Source organism: Toxorhynchites rutilus, chromosome 2 (assembly GCF_029784135.1).
Source record: "Toxorhynchites rutilus septentrionalis strain SRP chromosome 2, ASM2978413v1, whole genome shotgun sequence".
Lineage (NCBI taxonomy): Eukaryota > Metazoa > Arthropoda > Insecta > Diptera > Culicidae > Toxorhynchites > Toxorhynchites rutilus.
Genome location: NC_073745.1, coordinates 105,727,706 through 105,747,506, shown reverse-complemented (window position 1 = coordinate 105,747,506; position 19,801 = coordinate 105,727,706). Strand labels below are relative to the sequence as shown.

At 37.5% G+C, this 19,801-nt stretch overlaps 1 protein-coding gene across 9 annotated transcripts in view; it reads left to right on the top strand.

The window, feature by feature from the left end:
• Positions 1-947: 947 nt before the first annotated feature.
• Positions 948-19,801, top strand: part of LOC129767952 (rho guanine nucleotide exchange factor 11) — a 286,719-nt gene continuing 267,865 nt past the window's right edge. For 5 of the 9 annotated variants that reach the window (XR_008741601.1, XM_055769269.1, XM_055769270.1 and 2 more), the window contains exons 1-2: positions 948-1,372; positions 9,218-9,874. Coding sequence is in view for 7 of the 9 variants with exons in the window: in XM_055769270.1 (XP_055625245.1) it covers positions 9,837-9,874 (38 nt within the window). In the remaining 2 variants the exon portion in view is untranslated. Of the gene's footprint in view, positions 1,373-8,894; positions 9,033-9,217; positions 9,875-19,801 lie in introns of those variants that run through there. The other 4 variants (XM_055769267.1, XM_055769265.1, XM_055769264.1 and 1 more) reach the window with 4 other exon arrangements.

Genomic DNA, 19,801 nt, shown 5'->3' with positions numbered 1-19,801 from the left:
GACAGAACAACGTGTTCAAGAAAAACGTGGTAAAGAATTATGTTCCGAATGAAGCCATGGTGATCACGGCAATTATCACAACTTATTTGTGTTTTATTTCACTTTATAGTTCTGTGCCTTTAAGAAAAACATTCTGTATAAATTTGAAAGCAAATAAATATTGTTTTTATATATTTTTAGCGTAGGATTTTTAAATGAGAATGGCAGAAGGTATTAGATTTATTCCTGTATTCACGGCAAAGACTTACTATTTGTCAGTTTAATTAATTTGCGTTCCAATAAATTTTGATCATAGAATATTCATAATCCATTATCAGATTTCTTGGAAAAATTGTTTGGTCTTATATGAGGGGCTTAGAATGAAAGGGGTGTAATTATTTGATCGATTTCTCTACATCAACTCTCTCTTTCGGTCATAACTTAGCTGCAAATACATTCCCAGCTGTATTTGACAATGTGAAAGATAGGTCAGAACCTCATCTATCGGATTGTATAGAAAACTTAAATTGGAACGTTTTTGCAGTTGAGTTATTAACTGAATAAAAAGTTGATGAAGAAAAATCGATCAAGTCACTTACACCCCTTGCATTCTGAGCCCCTCATATATAAATGAAAAAATAAAACTGTCCGATTTTTTTTTAAATTAGAAATTGTTCGAAATAGAGGATGGAGTTTTTTACATTACATTTTGAATAGGAATTCATTATTTTTACAAATATATGTGCCCAGTGGTTGTCTCTGAGTAAGGGGAGTGGTATACCGTGAAATGCGATGGAATGCTTTTTCTCCAGTTCACAGTGTATCAGCGCTTGACATGAATGAATCCTACTGCACGTGCGAGAAAAAGAGGCCAATATCCGTCGAGCCGTGCGCAAGAGCGAGACCAACGCATCGACACCGTCGAGTTTTTCCAGCATTCACACACATCGGCTACTGGTGCAGCCAGTCGTCAGACATCATTCATTCAGGCCATTGAATCGTTGTTCGTGCGAATCCACACTGCGTGTGAATTCTGTTTCCGTGCGCGTGAAGAAATCGGTTTCTCATTGCGAATTGCGTCCTTCAGTGCCTTCGGGATCGTAACGACACGTCCCTCACGGGATCGGACCCTAGTTTTGTGCGGTTTTGTTTCCACTTGGACGGTGTACGGTGTGATTTTGTGCCCTCTGGAGGAACACCATCGTCGTCTTGGCTTTGGGGCTAGGCCCAGAGACGATGAATAATAATAATAATAATAACACCAGCAGCAGTATGGGAGAAAGAAGAAAATCTACATTTTTTCTCGTTGTGTGACTGTATGCGTGAAGGTGGTGGTGTTGCATAAATACATTTGCAGTGGCAACGAAAGGCAGCTCGTGCGGCGTGTGCATGTGTGAGTGTTTTGTTTTGTGTGTGGCGTACGGGGGTTGTTTGTACGCATATAACCGTACGCTTACGTTTTGAGAAATGTCAAAATCGAATGCGAAAGCAGGAACAGCATCAGCAGCAGCAACAGCAATAAAAACAACAAACACACTGAGGACATTCAGATTGATTTTTTTTGGATAACAAGACAGGTTTTGGGGTTTATTTGAAGTGTTCGGAAAATTATTGCTATTTATTCTGACCAAGTATGATGAATGAGAAATGAAGTACTTATTTCGAAGATTATTCATTTTCTGATATTGTTTGATCAATAATGTGCTACTTTTCATACAGTTTAATTGAATGATAAAAACAATTTTTTTTGTTCATTTTGGCTGTCCGATGAGTGTTCTCAATTATGTATCTCAACATTGAAGGATTGAGTTAAGAACATCAATATATATAGATTTGGATTAATAATCTACATTTACTGATAGTCTCAGCTCTTTAGAGGTATTCCGTTCGATGAGGACTAGGTGTATGTCGTATTTATTGTCTGAATTCAACAGCTTTTAAGTGCTTTGATGAATATATCATTTAATATTACTTTTGCATGGATTCCCTCTTATTGTTCGATACCAGGATACGCCAAAGCAGACTTTCTTGCTTAGAAGGGCGCTATGGAAGGACTTTTGTCATAGCCCTTTAATTTCAGATGAATATCTTCATTTTGTGCACGTTATCCCGAAGCAATTTTTTTGATATACGATTTTCTAAAATCCATACACTTTCAAGTACAAGTGTGTGTTTCTTCATGTTTTTTCAATGTTTTCATTACCAATTATTTTTTTGTTATGAATAATTCTATTATTTGTAAATAATATAAGATTATTCAATTTAAATTTCTCTTATCCAGCTATTTCTCACACCCAAAAAGAAGATCTGCACAATCATTCCTTAATTGCATGGAGTTGGTCATCTTTATCAAACAATTCAAAACGAGAAGCCTCAAATAAACATTTATAATGAATTTTGAAATTATTTATGTTGTAACATTTTTCGATGAGATAATAGGGTTTTTATGCTTTTATGAGGAAAAACATTTGCATTGTTCTACTCACAGAAGCTTTTCTCTATTCATCAACACGGCTTATCGTTGCTGAGCCATTTGAAAATAAATTTATTTGTTGGGGGCTCTTAGAACTGAACTGTATACCGATAATTCGGTTCTAAAAGGACTAAACCTGTGAATTACTGGCTTTTTTAGGCATCTGACGAGAAAGGTTCATTCGAAATATAGTTTTACGGCAAATAACCATTGTCGATCGTTAATGGAATGTATTTCCTTAGTCAGCTTCAGCACAGCACAGCACAGTATTTCCTGCAAACCGATTTTTTGGAGAAAACAAGTGCTTTATCTAGACATAATACTAATAGAAAGATCATTCACAGTATTGTTTATTAATGTACAATGTTTGTATTTTAGGACCTGAATTTAATATATGTTTGATTCACTGCTTCAAAGTTAAACGTAGCTCTGTGGAAACGGTCTGTTTCGATACGCCAATACAGCTCTTCAAAATCGTGCTTCGAGAAATCCTTGTGAAAAGTCTTGATCGATTGGCACTTCCGGTTTATTGTCTTCATACTCTTAATACTTCATACATCAAACAGGCTAACTTCGATATAACGTACATTTCGCTTTCAACGGATGTTTTATTTAAATGCCAAGACACCTTGTTTAACTGAGAAAAAATGGTATAGTGAATTAGAGCTTGTGGATTCATGTTTGAATGATGAAATTGATGTCAACTAAAAAAAATGGATTCCATACACCCTTCTGACCAAGTCACCTAATACTAACGGTTGGCGTAAGCATGCTAACGGATGTTGTTTTTCGGATGAAGCCTACATCAATCGACTTCTTCTTAAATCGCGTATATACAAACGATTTGCAACAAACTTAGACATTTCAAACAATGCCCAACAATGAAAAAAATGAGATAAAAGATGGTTCGAGGTGTTGATAAATGAGATCGCTTTTTATACATGTATAATTGTACGAAAATTGTTGTGGATATAACTTATCAATTTGGTTTGAACGACTTATGCGTTGTATTGAATATCTTTTCACGATTGTAATTATTGAAAATTATCGAAAAATAGCAATCGTAAGCTTGTAAAATAGCATGGCATAAATGTCTGTTGAATACACAATGCAAACTATGTTTTGTGCGTTTCAAATGTGGTTCTTTCAATATCTTTGGTATTTCATCTTGATCCGTGGAAGCTATTAAATTCATTATATAGCAGTTGATTTATTTGAAGGAATATTTGAAGGTGTAGAGAATCCGAAAAACGTGAGGCCGTACTAATCCATCATGGCAACATTATTCTTTATAATGTGAATAGTACAAGAGCTATTTGGAAATAGCGGATGGGAAATTTTGTTGTAGACGCTTCAAAATTCAGATCATGTCCATTTTGACTACCACTTGTTTTAATTGATGTATATCGTAACAATACGCTTCAGAACACGAACAGACGAATTTCAGGGAATCCACGACTTTCCAGAAAGATTGAAAAAAATTAGAGTAGAGAGATGAATAAAACTGTAAATGATATGTTCTTCCAATGATCAAAATAAAGCATTTCTCATCATAAAAATGCTGGAGTATATGATGTTTAGAAAAACTATTCGTTTCGATCAACTTCTTTGAGTTGGTGAGCGATAAGAATCAGAGATCAGTGTAGATGCAAAAAGGATCGGAAAAAGTGATTGACATCATTCAAGATACATACAGGTTCATGATCTACTTCCATCGGCAATTCTGAATATGGCCAAAAATTGTTGCCATTGAAATTAGCCAACAAACTCATCTGGAAAGAGCAAACAAAACAAAAATACATTCGAGGTCATGAGCGTTTGTAGTCAAATCAAGAATAGTATTTATAAATTTCCAAAGTCGACTTTCGCTCGGCCAAATGGTCCACTAAACCTGACGTGTACACTTTATCCGAGAAAAGGCAGCACGAAATCAAGCGCTAGACGGCTCTGATGTTTTGCCTCGATTTAACCGTACAGTGATAGTGTTTGTGTTGCTCATTTCTGTGTAGAAACACGAGACAGAGATAAACTATACACCGCGTGAAGGCGAGAGCAGTGCGTTGCCAGTGTTTTGTGCAAGGCGCATAGAAGTATATACTAAGGTGGGCCAACTTGCTAAAACCACTCTTCAGCCATCTTGGAAGTGTACTGTGTTTTGTTTGTAAACAAAACACAATACGCTATTGCCGAAGCTCGCTCGTGATCAGTCTGTCTCTTTCACGCTACAAGCAAATAATTCCCCTTCTACTTTCTTCCGTGCTGTTTCCATATACCGCTCCCCTAACCAAGTTAGTGACGAAACGGCCTCACCTAGTACCATAGACCCGTCTTGGTTTTGTGTTGCTTGCCATTGATGCCAGATTTTCTGACCATACATCCACTTTCATGCCACATTAAGTGCGATTCACATACAACATACACGTCACGTTCACGTCCCGTCACGTCACGATACGTCAATGATTCTACCATGCAATTCCCATGAAAACATTCACATACACCAGCAACGTAACGACCCGTCAGCATACGTTCAACGAAAACGACCGGCAGGATTTGTAGAAAAGAATAATTGACGGAGACGGACGGTTTTTGTCTGGGCTTTGTGTCTCGGCTTTTGTTTTGATTTGGTTGTACAGTAATTTACATTTAAATCGACATTGAGCTAATTTAACCGATCTGTGATGCAACACGTTTAATTAGACATTTTTACCTCTAATTGGACATTTTTGTAAATATTGAATTCGGGGCCCAAATTATGGCCCCACATTGAAAGTCGCTAACAGTCGCGAATGGCCGATTACTGATCAAAATCGACTCCAATACGACACTGAGTGGTGCCTCAGCATATCGCATTATAAGTAACTTACTGTACTTTTTATGCCAACATATCGCTTAGCTCCAAATTTCGGAGTAAAAATCATTCGCGACTAGTTGAGAGAATTATTCTATTTATTATTATTGTTGAATAAGGGTCGGACTACGGGGTTTAAGCATTTAAATAATTGAATTCAATGATTCCCATTGAATTTTCCAAAATTCGAAACTGATTTTAGGCATGCTGATTTGAAAGAGTGCATTGCAATTCAAAATTGTTGTAGGTGGCGACACCATGAATAAAATTAATTGAATCATTCGTTTGGCATTTGACGTGACGGTGCTGGTGGAAGCATTGACTGCATGTGTGAATTGGTGGAGACATTGACGGAACGTAGACGTTCTTCTCCGTAACGTGCTATGTGAATCGCACATTAATCGGCCACTGCCCGATCTTTCCCGATTTTTGAAACTATACATACGGTGGTGTCTAGAAAAAGTCCACTTTTTATTACCATATAAACAATTTCAATTATGACAAATTTTTTTGTAAGCACAATAATTTATCTCATTCAAAAAAGAAACTTTGAATTCGATATTTGTTTGAATATGTTATTAGAATATTAATACAATTTTTAACACTTCGACGATTAATGGTGCTTTGATTGCCTAAAAAAGTAGATATTCATATTCATCAGCCTTTTTACAACAAAAAATTGTAAGTGGTTGTATCTAGGACACGACCGCATATTTTCGACGTAGAACTACGCAATTACATTATGCAATCCACTTGTTTATCACTTCGAATATTATTTCAGAATGCATCGAAATTTTTGTAATTGATTATGTTCTTCGTTACAAATAAATTTGATGAACGTCCTTTTACGTTTGATATGATACCTAGGACTATGTGAACGGAAGAATTGTCAAACGATCATTGTATTTTACATTTCCCTCTTAAATTATTGCACCTCTCATGTTAAGTGGTTCTCGAACCGCGAAAGTTTATTCACCTCTAGTATCTGAAATGACAATTATCCCAGGCTTCTCAGTTTGAAAGTACGTTTTAGGAAAACATATTCCGGTCTGCACAACGACAAGCGAGTACAAAAGTACAAAGTACTCAAGTACTTTTGAAGTCCGTGTTAAGGAAACACAGCTCAGTGTGAAAAAAATACCCCCGACTTGCATGTTTTGACAAAGCGGATTCCCCCAGGTACATCGATTTTAAATTTTGTGTTGGGGAAACCGTAAACCGGGCCAATCAAAACTTGGTAGTTAGGGCGTTTAGATAACGCTTGACATCTTACAGTTATTCAATTGTTCATCTCATGAAAAATAACATTTTATTAATTGTGTTAGACGCGTAGAAATATTCCCTATCAATTGATGCAAACATCTTTCCGATCTGATAAGAAATGATCGAGTTATAAGCATTCGAAATACGGGTAGGGCTAGCACACAAATCGGCAGAACAAATGTATTGGATAAAAGGAAGTTCTTACAGTTTTCATGAATTTAATCCGTTTAGAGATTGACGAATTGTAATGTATATCATATCAAACAAATCTTAGAGAACTTCCGATTCGACTGATATGCAAATCACGAGAATTCGTTCACAGTGAAAATAGTTATTAACGTTAACTTTATTTCATAAAAACGTGACCTGTTTTCTGATTTGACACACTCCTTGAAATACGTAGTTCTACGTCAAAGAAATTATAGGAGGTTGTGTTCAACACATGACCGTATCGTTGACGTAGAACTACGCTGTAGTTTAATCCAAGTCGCTTGTTTATAACTGCGGATAATATTTTATTATACTACGAAAATTTTGAAATAACCATTCTACCAGTTCGATCGCTCTGAAATGTTTTTTTCATTGTAGAATCATTTGACGATAATTGTTTGATGATTCATTATTGTGCTTGCAGAACAATACATGCTCGATATAAGCGCAGCAGTCATCCTTAGTGGAGAAAGTTTTGCTACTGGCAAGCGAAACCAAATCACATACAACATTCAGAACGACATTTACTTTCTTGGTGACTAAATAAGTGAAATAAACTTTATCAGCACGCGAACCCAAATAAATTAATGACTTATTATAACTTATGGAACAACTTGGTATTCCCCAAATAATCTTCTGGTGCACAAGCTTAACACCTGCTCCATCATAGCGTCAGTTCAATGCCTTTATGATGAAAGAAACGAGCAATGCTAACTGCTTGGAAAAAGGCTGAATATTTGCCTCAGCAGAGATTCATTACTTTACCCTAGCGTAAATAATTCCCTCTCGCTATCTCCCCTCAATGTTAATATTTATCATTACAAATGGGGTTTCAACGTAGCGAAGATGCACTATTTTTACGTACGGGTTATGAAGCACGCACGTAATATTCATATATCGATGGTTTGAAGCAACTAGATATACTTATCTGTTTTGCGCTCTTCTCAACAGAAGCCCTTTCTGTTAATATTGCCAGTCTAGATTAGCTTAAGCGTCATCCTTTGTGGAGAGAGTTTTCCTACCGTCGTGCCAAACCAAATCACTGACAAAATTCCAGAACATTTATTTTCTTGGTGAGCTAACGATAGCCTTGATGATTCCCCACACAATTGTGTAGCTCAAAACATTAATGCAATGGCGTCAGTTCGATGCAATGATCGCAATGGCAGAGACATCAGTGAGTGAGTAATTTGGTCGCGTCCACAGCTCAGTCCGAAACGAAGACATGTGATGGCGCAAAACAAGCAAGAACAAGCAAGAACAAGCGATGTTCATTGTTTCGTATCTAGAACGATACTGAAAAATTGCCTTTCCTTCCTTTCCTTGTTGAATTAGAGAGACTTTAAATTTCCTCAGTTCATTCGTCTCTAGCCTTCAAAAAGGCCATTGGAAAACTACTGTTTCCTGTTTCCACCTCTATTGCCTTGAGAAAACCATTCGATCCCTCGCCGTACAGCTCGCCCAGCAACGGTGTTGTCCAGTCGGTGTCCTCACGAAGAATGAAGTTTGTCTCAGCAAGATCCACTGCTTCCTTCTTTGTTTTTAAATCCATTCTACATGTATGATGTTATCTCAAGTATTAAGCCTGGGCATGACTATAGTTTGTCATTAGATGAGATTTGAAGTGGAGTATCAAAACGGAGCCTTCCTGGAATCTATAAAAAAAAATGTTTTGGTGTCCGTTCATCACGATTTAATTCGAGAACGGAGCAACGGACTTGAACAATCTACTTCTAGTATTGTTGTTGTGAGATGAAAAAATTAAGAATTCAACTCAATATGCCATAGCGAAGCGAAGCAGGTTTTCCCTAGTGAAGAATAAAATAACAGAAGGGATAATTGCAATGAAAGATTCCCCCTAAAACTCTACAAATTTATGATCTCACTTCATTCATTAAAGTGCACACAATTTCCGTAACTGTGGCAACACTGCCGCACGCCTCTGGAGGATTTTTGTGTGATAGGTGTGCTGCGCGGGTGTGAAAGTACTGTGACCACCGTCTTGCCTTGTCCGTATATGAAAGTGTGTGTGTAAACTCAAGCGATCGCTCATAAACGGAGACGACAACGACTATCGTCACAACACAAAACGCAAACAAGAGAGCAATAATACTGTTTGGATGTTTCTGAATGCGTGTGTGCAATGGAGGAAGCACAGTCCGTCTGCTGTTCATAGCGGCTATATAGTGGCAAGCGGATTGAGTGAAGAAACACGTCGTGTTTCGTTGTCGTCGTTGACGTTGTCGTCTCGGCGAAGAAGTGAGTGTGACCACAGAAAGTTGAAGAGATTGGAATTTGCTGCAAAAGATTTGTCTCCATCCCTCGGGAGGGTTTCCGCCGAGATTCCGAACGGGATAAGGTGCCCGATTCGGGTTCGAGAAGAAGGAAGATTCACTGCAAAACGGATGTGTATATGGTTATATGTATTCCCTTCCCGTTGATAGCAACTAGGTGCCGTGCTGTGCCGAGAGTGAAGCAGAAAATTATGAAGACCACAAAGTGAAATTTTTTCCAAGCGATCACCCAATTATCCAGAGTGAAAATAGCAGAGGAGATATTGGAAATAAGCAAATTGTGTAAAGAGCTTAAGCTAAAGTGAAGAAATAAGGAGAAGAAAAATAAGTTTAGTGTATCCGTTTCTTTAAGCTACTGGAGCAGAGCGGGCCCCGAGTAATTGGTGAAGCGCGAATAAAGAGTTATCGAAATTGTGAAAAATATTGTGTACGAAATATCCAGTTCTTGTGGCTCACAGTGTAAGAAAAAGAGTTTTGGGGTTTACCCCTCACCGTGTCAACACCGTTGTATGTGCGAAGTATTCTAAAGACACACACCTCTCCGGATACAACTAACAGAGTTAGGTGTCACACATGTTGTCAGTCATCGTTCCAAATTGCCATCATTGTTGTCAGCGGCGATGTTGTGACAAAGCTGGATTTAACCTGCTATCATCGGGATATACGGCACCGATTGGAAGTGCCCGGTTTTGTGTTGTGTATGTGTGTAAGGATTGCGCGGAATTGATTTCCCATTAGGAGGCAGAAGGATTGCAGCCGATCCCTTTTAATGGATAACAACATCCCATCGTCTGGACCGACTGAAAGGTAATAGCGATAAAAAAGCGCATCACGGTTTATTGTCAATTAGAGTATAATGAATAAACGTATAATCTGATTACTTACGGTAGGTCGTTATTTTCGAGTGCATAGTTCAATTTGGTTTCGCCCCTTCCTTCCTTCATGTCTCCGAGACTGATGTCATTTGTTAGCGAATCGAATAGGTTATTTACGACACACTGACATACACACACATACACACACACATAATTGCGGTTATTTCTTCTGGTTGTTGATTGATTAAAAATTATTGTGGCTGAATTGACTGTGTGGAAGGTGAGGACTCGCTTATTAGCGACGATATTAACGTGAACCAGCATTAGATCACTAACGAGATTTAAATACACAAATTCTCTGTATAACTACAGCGATAAATTCGGATTCGTACTCCATATCTCTTTCCTTTTATTTCGAAAGTCAAAAACAAGCTTTCAAAACATTCTATTTAGATAAGGTCATATTGTCACATGAGAGTGAATAGGTTTGCTATCTGTTTTGAGATTAATTTTTATTTCTCTATGAATGGCGAATGTATGAAAAATTGACTTAAACTCATATTCGTACGGTGGTTGAAACTTCAATTCGATTTCGAAGGCGTTGAACAATTTCAGAATTCCATCCTTAGTATGGTAACCCTTGTTTATTGCAACTGTCTGTAGCTGCCTTCAGTCGTTATTTACGGGTTTTTGGTGTATTCGGAAGCAATATTCTTCCATTCATTCATCAAGTGGCTTCAAAATCTTTATTTTCAGAGGTTCCTAATATTCCTACTCGGATTGCTTCCATAGTTTTTACTGGGATTGATGTCGGGAGACTGTGGGATAGTATCAATGACTTTTGAGCAATTGTAATGTAACCATGTGTGTACTTCATATGCTTTGTACTTTTGGTGATAGTTCGGTAAAACGTGAATCCTCGAATCCTCCTATTTTGTTGACACTTTGCTTCACCTTTTCCTTCGGGATGTTCAAGTGAGCATTCTGATCTATTAAACTGTAAGGGTGTGTACTAGAGATGGGCAAATCAGCTCATCATGGTGAGCGACTCAGAGCCGTTCAGCTCATACAAGTGAGCTGTTCATTTGGAATAGCTCTTGAGCTCAGTTGAATTTTGCAGTTGTCCACACAATGGCATATGAAACGTAATCACCATGGGACATTGCATAGTGTGCATTTTCTTAACAGACGGATAACGGAAGACTTAATAAACGAATTTAATCTGTAATTGTACAAAAACTAGAACTGATATGAATTCTAATAATATAATATACAACAAATACTGAATGTTGAAATCCAACATAGAAGATGCTTAGGATATGCTGAACTTAAACAACAGAAAAACCAGCAGTAGCCAAATAAAATGCCTCCAGGAATATTGGCCGAGACAACGTTTTTTGAAAAAAACCATCGAGATTTTTTTTTTTTGCATCCGAGGATATAAAAATTAATCCACTAATAGGTGCAACGAGAAATAATTATTCACGATCACAAAGGTAACAAAAGGACCAGTATCAATCATCAACATTTATGCCGGGTGGTTTTCTGAATTGTTTTGATTCTGCACGCGGAAATAAATGTATGTGTTTCCACAGTAATGTTTAAATAACAATGTAATATATGAAATTTATTTACAAGCATATAATAATGTTTATTATTTTGTTTGGCCATATAAGAAAAATTTAATGATGTAACGAACGATTGAATATCTTCAAAACAAAAACCTTTTTTCCTATCTGGCATCTCTGTTAAAGCAAAAGTACGAAGAGGGATACACGAAAACAAACTAACGTCATGCCATGAAGCGCGGGAGACGAAAAATCCTTTCGCGTCTCGCAATTCATTCTCTGCAGCTTTTGCGCTCCACAGCTATGCAGCTCAACAGCTCTCCAGCTCTTCAGCTCAACAGCTCAACAGCTCATCAGCTCAACAGCTCAGCAGCTCATCAGCTCCAGCTCCGTAATGAGCTGATGAGCTGCGTTTTTTTTATTGCGAGCCGATCCGAATCCGCTCACTATGATGAAGTGATTCGAATGAACAGCTCATGAGCGGATGGCACATCTCTAGTGTGTACCATTGCACAATGGTCCAGGAGATGCATTTAAGTGGAAATTAGCATTTAGAGCTCGACAAAATCTGTCTTAGACAAAGTTGTTACTCATGAAAGAGCGCTCGTTTCTATGTTGTCAAAAATAGGGTGACCAAAATTGTCGATGAAATAAAAAATCTAACTTTCTTATCTTTATAGATAGAGGTAAACATAGTTCGACAATGTTGTAGCTACAATTATTTGAGACATCTTTGTAGAACAAAGTTTTTTTCTATCTCTTGAAATAACCGATATAGCGCCTTTTTTAAAAGTTATGTTAGGGTCACCATGAAAAAAACAGTTTTTTTGCCCAAACTTTTATATTTCAAATTTTACATGCAAACTGTCTTCGAAAGACTTTTAGAGATTGCTAATACAAATATTTTTCGATGCACAACTTGTCAATATCTCAACTTCACTCAAAGTTATTGATATTTCTTCCCAAAAAACACACTCTTTTCATTTGTTTGTCATTCTTTCTGGGGCAAGCGTAAACAAAGTTTATTGACGGCATTTGAAAGAGCATATTTCACTCTACATGATGTGTGATTTTCAAAACTATGTTATTTTTTGTGTTTGAGTAAATTAAAATTGAAATCATGAGTTTTCGGGTAAAAAACCATCAATAACTTTGAGTAGGATTAAGATATAGACAAGTTCTGCACCGCAAAATGTTGGTATCGATAAGCTATAAAAGTCGTATGAAGACAGTTTTGATGGACAATTTGAAATATTAAAGTTAAAACAGAAAAAACACGTTTTTTCATGGTCACCCTAATGCAACATAGAAAAAAGCGTTAAATGGATTATTTTAAAAGATAGAAAAAAGCTTTGTTCTACAAAGTTGTTTAAAATAACTGGGGCTACAACATTGTTGAACTATGTTTATCTCTATCTATAAAGATAAGAAAGTTAGATTTTTCATTTCATCGACAATTCTGATCACCCTATTTTTTATAACATAAAAATGAGCGCTCTATCATATGTAACAACTTTGTCCAAGACAGTTTTTGTCCAAACAATAAATATCTCCCACAAAGTTGTTTTTAGCGCCTTATATCTGAGTTACGTTAGGGTAACTATGAAAAAACAGGATTTTTTACTCTAACTTTTATATTTAAAATTATACATCGAAATGGTCTTCGTGCGACTTTTAGAGTTTATCAATACCAACATTTTGCGATGCAGAACAAAGTTATTGACGGGTATTCATCCAAAAACTCATGATTTCAATTTTAGTTTACTCAAACACAAAAAATAACATAGTTTTGAAAATCACATATTATATAGATATCTTTCAAATCTCGTCAACAAACATTTTTTATGTTTGCCCCAGAAAGAATGACAAACAAATGAAAAAAGCGTGTTTTTTGGGAAGAAATATCAATAACTTTGAGTAAAGTTGAGATATTGACAAGTTTTGCATCGAAAGATGTTTGTATAACCAAATTTATCACATGGAGGTTTTAGGGTGCAAGAAACATTTCTAAGGTGCTTCAACATTCCTCCCACCTTTCTGAGGCGGGCTGCCATACAAATGAAACACAAATTTCTGCATTACTCGAGAATTATTCAAGCAAATGAAACCAAATTGGGCATATTGAGGTTTTAGGGTGCAATAAATGTTTCTATGATGGTTAGGCTGTCCACATCCATCCACAAATGAAACACAAATTTCTGAATTACTCGAGAATGAATCAAGCAAACGAAACCAAATTTGGCATGTGGAGGTTTTAGGATGCAATAAATGTTTCTATGGTGGTTAGACACTCCTACTGCTCTCTAAGGGTGGGCTGTCATACAAATGAAACACAAATTTTTGCATAACTCGAAAACTAATCAAGCAAATGGAGCAATGGAGGTTGAAGGTATTGATAACAAAAAGCAAGTTTTGGGTGGGACGAAGTTTGCCGGGTCAGCTAGTAATTCATAAACGCACACGTACAGAAATGTTCACAAATTTCGCCTGCATCGTAATGACTCTTATGTTGCATGATATCACATCGGCTATCGTTACATATGACGCGGTGATAATAATAGCATCGAGAAAGGATTGGCCATTGCCATTCATCTCCTCCACCACTCCCATTCTCTTTTATGTGTCCTCCTTATCTCAGTCACTATTCGCTTTGCACAATTGTTCTCCTGTGCCAGCTGAGAGATGCCAACTCGGGTTTTTACTTTATTATGCGTGCATTATGATATACCATTGGAAGTAACAGTCGGAAACGAATGTGATAATGCAATGCGAGTGGTGCTGAAGACACTCAGCTTCCTTTGTCGCTTCTTTGTGCGATTGTGATGTAAATTTGCATAAAAAAAAACAAATGTTTCGAAAGCTTTCTTTTCAAAATATGACATTTTTATGACAGTACGAATGTATAATTGCAGAATGTGGAACGCAGATTAGTTAGTTCGTTAGTTAGTTAGTTTGTTAGTTAGTTTGTTAGCTAACTAACGATCCACCACTCACGAGTGAGATGATTTATTGGATGCTGCCTCACCGCAATTCTCCGGCCAGTGATTTGAATTTAGTGTCGAAAAAACAGCTGTTCGCTGGTTGTCCACATCGACAACAGTCAGAGTTAGGTTTGAGATTAACGCCAATCACATGTTCCGTCCAAATCTCGGTTCAGTTGCCAATTGTTTGAAGTCGTAAATTTCGCTTCAGAAAAAAGAAATGAAGGAAACCAACACGTGTTTCTCCCGTAATAAGTTGTGAACTCATCCGGTGCCGTATCATAAACCAAAGAAATAGCATCTTGCCATCGTCCATATCCCCGCAGACCGTCGCTCGCCGGGACCGTGATTTCGATACGAATAAATTTGCTCTGAACACACACATACACACACTCAGAAAAAAAAAACACAAGAATTGCACTTTTTTGGTAGCCGCCTGAATGCGACGGAATGGTGGTGACAACAGAGAACACCGGTAACATGAATCTCCATTCCCCACATCATCTCTATAATTATAAGATCTGTCACGCGGCAAAAAGTGTGTTTTTTTCGGGGATTTGCGCTTCCAGAATATTGTTTGTTGATCAGTGCTCAGCTGTTCGAAAACAACGCGAGTGCGCGTGTTTTCTTCGCTGCTATCACGACATGTACACTGATGGACATAAATATTCGGCATATGCATGAATCTACCACGAATGTTTTTTTACTAAGCGATATTATTCCAATCCACTCCCGAAGGTTATTCAAGTGAAACAATATAGTCTTATTATAAATTTACTTTATTGGGAAATCAAAACAATGAAAACAATTAGCTTATTTTACAAAAATCATAACTTTATCTTCAAATTCAGCTGGACAAAAGTATTCGGTTCTCGCCATACCAATACCCTTCCATCTGATTTGTAAACATTGAATTTGCCCTCATCGGAAAACAACACATTGTTCCAGAAACTAATCAGGTGATTTTGGTAATCTTTCGCAAAGTTCAACCTTTTAGCCTGATTAACCTTGCTAATAAGAGGCTTCTTACGACAAACACGGGCTTTATATTGGGCATTATTCAACACTCTGCGCACCGTTCTGGAAAGAACATCTTGCCCACTGAACTCCAGCAGCTCTCCTCGCACTTTTGATGAAGATGTTTTCAGTTCTTTCTCAATAATTTGTATTATTTTTCGCTTTTCTCTATCCGTTAACTTGCAAGGACTTCCCGTCCTAGGTTTTTTGTCGATGTTATCGCTGTTCTTATAACGATTGATAATATCCTGTACCGTTGTTCTTGGCCTACCAACACTCCTAGCTATTTCGGAAACTGTGTTATTCATTTTGAACAAATTCAAAACAATTTTCCTTTTCTCCATCGTAGTTTCCTTACCTTTCCAGCCCATTTTGTTACCACGGAATAAAAATTATACGAACGCAGCCGATTTTTATTAAAAATATACAAAAGTGATTAAATGTGTCAGTTTCATTCATTTACAGTGTTTCCAGATCTTTAGGGATCGATGAATTAACATTTTTTTTAACGTGACGAATACTTCTGTCCAATTAAAAATGTGGAACTCGGCCTTTTCCTTTCCTGAAATTTATTAAAGCAGGGTAAATCATTGAAAACTTCTTCTGCTTCTACTGAGTACACTTCACAGAATCTACTGCACCTGCACAGTTGAGTTTATATCACAGACTATATGTGTATGTAATAAAAATGCGATAAATTAATTCATGACGAATACTTATGTCCACCAGTGTAGGTGGGTGTGGCTTTGGTTGAAACGTCAACGTGTATGCAGAGTTTTGTTTTCGTAACAAACGTTTGGTACAGCAGCAAATTCTGAATAATGAATTCAATATTGACTAATAAATTGAATGAATAATGCTACTAAATTTGTTTTGTGCCAAATTGCTGGATGGCGAAGTAGAGCGCGTGCGGTAGTTAGAGTCGCAGAAAGCGAAACAAATAAATCTCACGACGCTGTTGATAGAGTATGATTTAATAACAGAACGTTCAGTGAGTCACTTCCAGGGATCGTTATTTTCTCTGAAAATATAACCAATGTAACGAGTGTTGTATGAGTATGTCTGGAAAGAATCACTTATCTAGACTATCTTGAAAAAATAAAAATTTCTCTTCAAAGATAAAGGGAGTACAACTTTATCACGTGTAAATTACTCTAACTTTTGAACTTTCAATTTATCGAGATTTCGAGCGAAAAAAAATTGACTGGTTTATATCTATGATATAACCGCAAAGTTGACGTAGGGCCGCCTTCGGCTTAGTAATCATTCATTTATATTCGTTAAATTATTGATTGAATGAAATAATATTCGAGTTCGATTGAATTCAACATATTTGCTTTGTAAGTAAAGATTTTGAACTAATACCATGGTAGGTCTATTCATGCATTGTGATAGATTGCGTTCCTCGCTACAAGTAAATTTAATGACAGTGACAGTCTGTAATCCTTTTGCGTATGGCACGATGCACTGGACTTCCAAAATATGGGAACGGAAAAATTGTCAAACGATCGAACCGCGAATTGGCATGATTTGATGAACTTCAGACACTTAGTTTCGATTTTCACATTTACGTGTTACGCTACATTTACATTTTGTAAAATTAATCGACGTTATCGCAGCAAACGGTTATCCATAATTTGCTTGATCATCAAACATAAAAGAACATATGCATTAAAGTTCAGTGAGCCGAAGATATGAAGGCATATCTTCCAATGACGTCTTGAATAACCGAGCCAAAGCCTCGTGTTCGTAGCCGTTTTTGTAGTCCGTGTTAGGGAAGCGCATTTCGGAGTGCAAAAATGCTTGCATAAATCAATAACTCCAATTTCAACTTTTGAAACGAGTAGGTCGTTTCAGAGAGATTTTATTAGAGTTACACCTATTGGTATATAACCTGTACTGGTAGAATCAGACACTCAAAAAAATCGATGAAGATTTTAGTAGGCTCGATCAAGATTAGATTAATGAATACTCAAAGAATAATGTCGGCAACAGGAAATAGAGACAGGAATAAAATGAATTTTTCTAGATGATTCGAAAGGTTTCGCAATCGGAAAGAATTGAGGATTCGATCTTTCCATTCTGAGCCGCCGAGCGAAACAGTTCAATTTAGTGAGAAACGAGTGACATTTCTTTGAATATTTTTTTTAAAAGTAAAACAGAAAGGTGTTCAAATTAAAGCTAGCATTAAAGCTTTCTATATTTCCAGATATTTTCGGAGTGATTTGAATAATTAAAAAATAAATAAATCGTGAGTTGTGCGATTATTCAAATCAAATAATAGTGAGTTTATTGTTGCTCTATAAAAAAAAGAAAAGCTTCTGTTCATGGTGTTTTTTTTTATTTAGGACAATAGTACAATTATTTAGAAAACATTAGTTAGTGCAGCAGTGTGCTTTGCACCTAGAAAACGGAGGTAACTATAAAAAAAACAATATTGATTTCGGTGTACATTTTTACTAAACAAGGCAATTTCTACAGCCTTGGTGGCTCCGTGTTCATGTTGCACTTTCGTGCCCGTGTCCTTGTCTGGACTGCGCTTGCGTTCCGGCGATCTGTCATTGCCTGGTGAAATCGGTGCTCGGTAAATCCCCCGGAGTGGTCTATCGCCTCGTTGTTGCGTACCATTCTGGAGCGCGTTGGTCAACGAAAGGGAAGCTCGGTCCCGTGTGAGTCGCACGCTACACGCGACCCTACTCCAACACGGTAAGCTCAGGACGGGAAAGTTCACCAACGCCAGCGAGATTTACCGGAACTCACGTCGGTGAGAGTTTGGTGTCGGAGCGGAATAAATCATCACGCTGCTCCACCATTTGAAAACCCCACCGTTGCTGCACGGGTGAGCTCATCCCGGTATTAAAACATCAATTAGAGTGAGTACCCTGAAACAGAACGCTATATAACGGACCACCACCACAGTTACACGTAAAACGACACCAATTAGTAGGGACAAAATATTAACACGTAACACATAACACGTAAAGTAAAGAGTGACGTCGAGTTGTACATATGGGAGCAGACTTCTCATTGTCTCAGACTGAAGTCAGTTTGGAATTGTACAAAAAAAGAAAATACTATGCTAAGCAGAGATTGAACCAATACTGTGAGTTTTTACGGAGAGCGTATTCTAACGTGCAACTTCATCCAGATCCTATAAATGATCCCAAGATCGCTAGGAAAATCTCAAGCAGAACTGTCAGTGAAGAACTCACTTCAGGAGAACACAAGCGGAAAATGTCAGTGGGGAATACGATGTGTTGTCAGTTCAATATCACCCACATGTGTATCCTTTGATCCATACTTATTTACAGAGAGTTTCTTATTTTGTTCTCCTATATTGCTCTTATATTGTTGTGACGTATTGGGAAGAAGAGGGCACATTCGGACACTTTTTTCCTTGATTTTTATTATTTTTTGTAAACTTCAAAAACGATCTTGAATTCATCCTGGTTGTTATTTGGACATCAATGTATCATATGATCGTGTCAGAGCTGTGCGTTGATGCGAGTTTTTATTTATTTATTTTGGTTTAACGTATTTACAACATGGCCTAATTCACAACTTTTCTCAAATCTTCGTGTGTATCGTTTGTTGCTTGATGTTTTAGTAATGCGGTTTGCAAGGGCTGCGACCAACCCCACTATCTCGCAGGAGGACCATCGTGATACTGCTGCGTTACATCCAGAGTACCACCAGGACTGGGCAAAAACGCTTATAGCGGCGTCAATTCGCTTAGAGGAGCTGTTTCCGGGTTTTTGTGGCTTTTCTTGGGGATTGGCAATGCCCAATGCTCATCCCACCACACCCTAGACAGTTCCCCTTTACCAGTGCAAGCCAGAAAAACGATCTATGACGATAGAATTTCTGATCCCAACGGGAATCGAACCCGAAGCCCCCATCTTGGCAAGCGCAACGCTTACCACTAGGCCATCGGGACCACGTTGATGCGATTACGAATGGTTCATTCGAACTTTGGGAAATTGCCTTTTTGTCGGAATGTGGCCCATGTGTGGGACAGTTTCGGACAATCCTGGGACACTTTCGAACAACGAAAAAACTTGAAAATTTAGTGTTTATCAACAATTACTTCCATTTCCTCTTATTTCTAGCATTTTCTGCATTCTTCTGTTTATCAGTATTCGTCTGAAAGGAACCTGCTTGTTATTGAGAATCAGTCAAAATTCGTGATATTGCTTTCTTCCGTCCCGGAGTGGTGGTCTTCCGCAGTGAAGCTTTTGGAATAGGTTCAACATTTTCCGGAGACAAAATAGCCAAAGTAAAATTTTTCTGTGCTGCAGACGCAATGTTTTGCAGCATTGTTGTATTAACGCACGATAAGTCAGTTGCTACTTC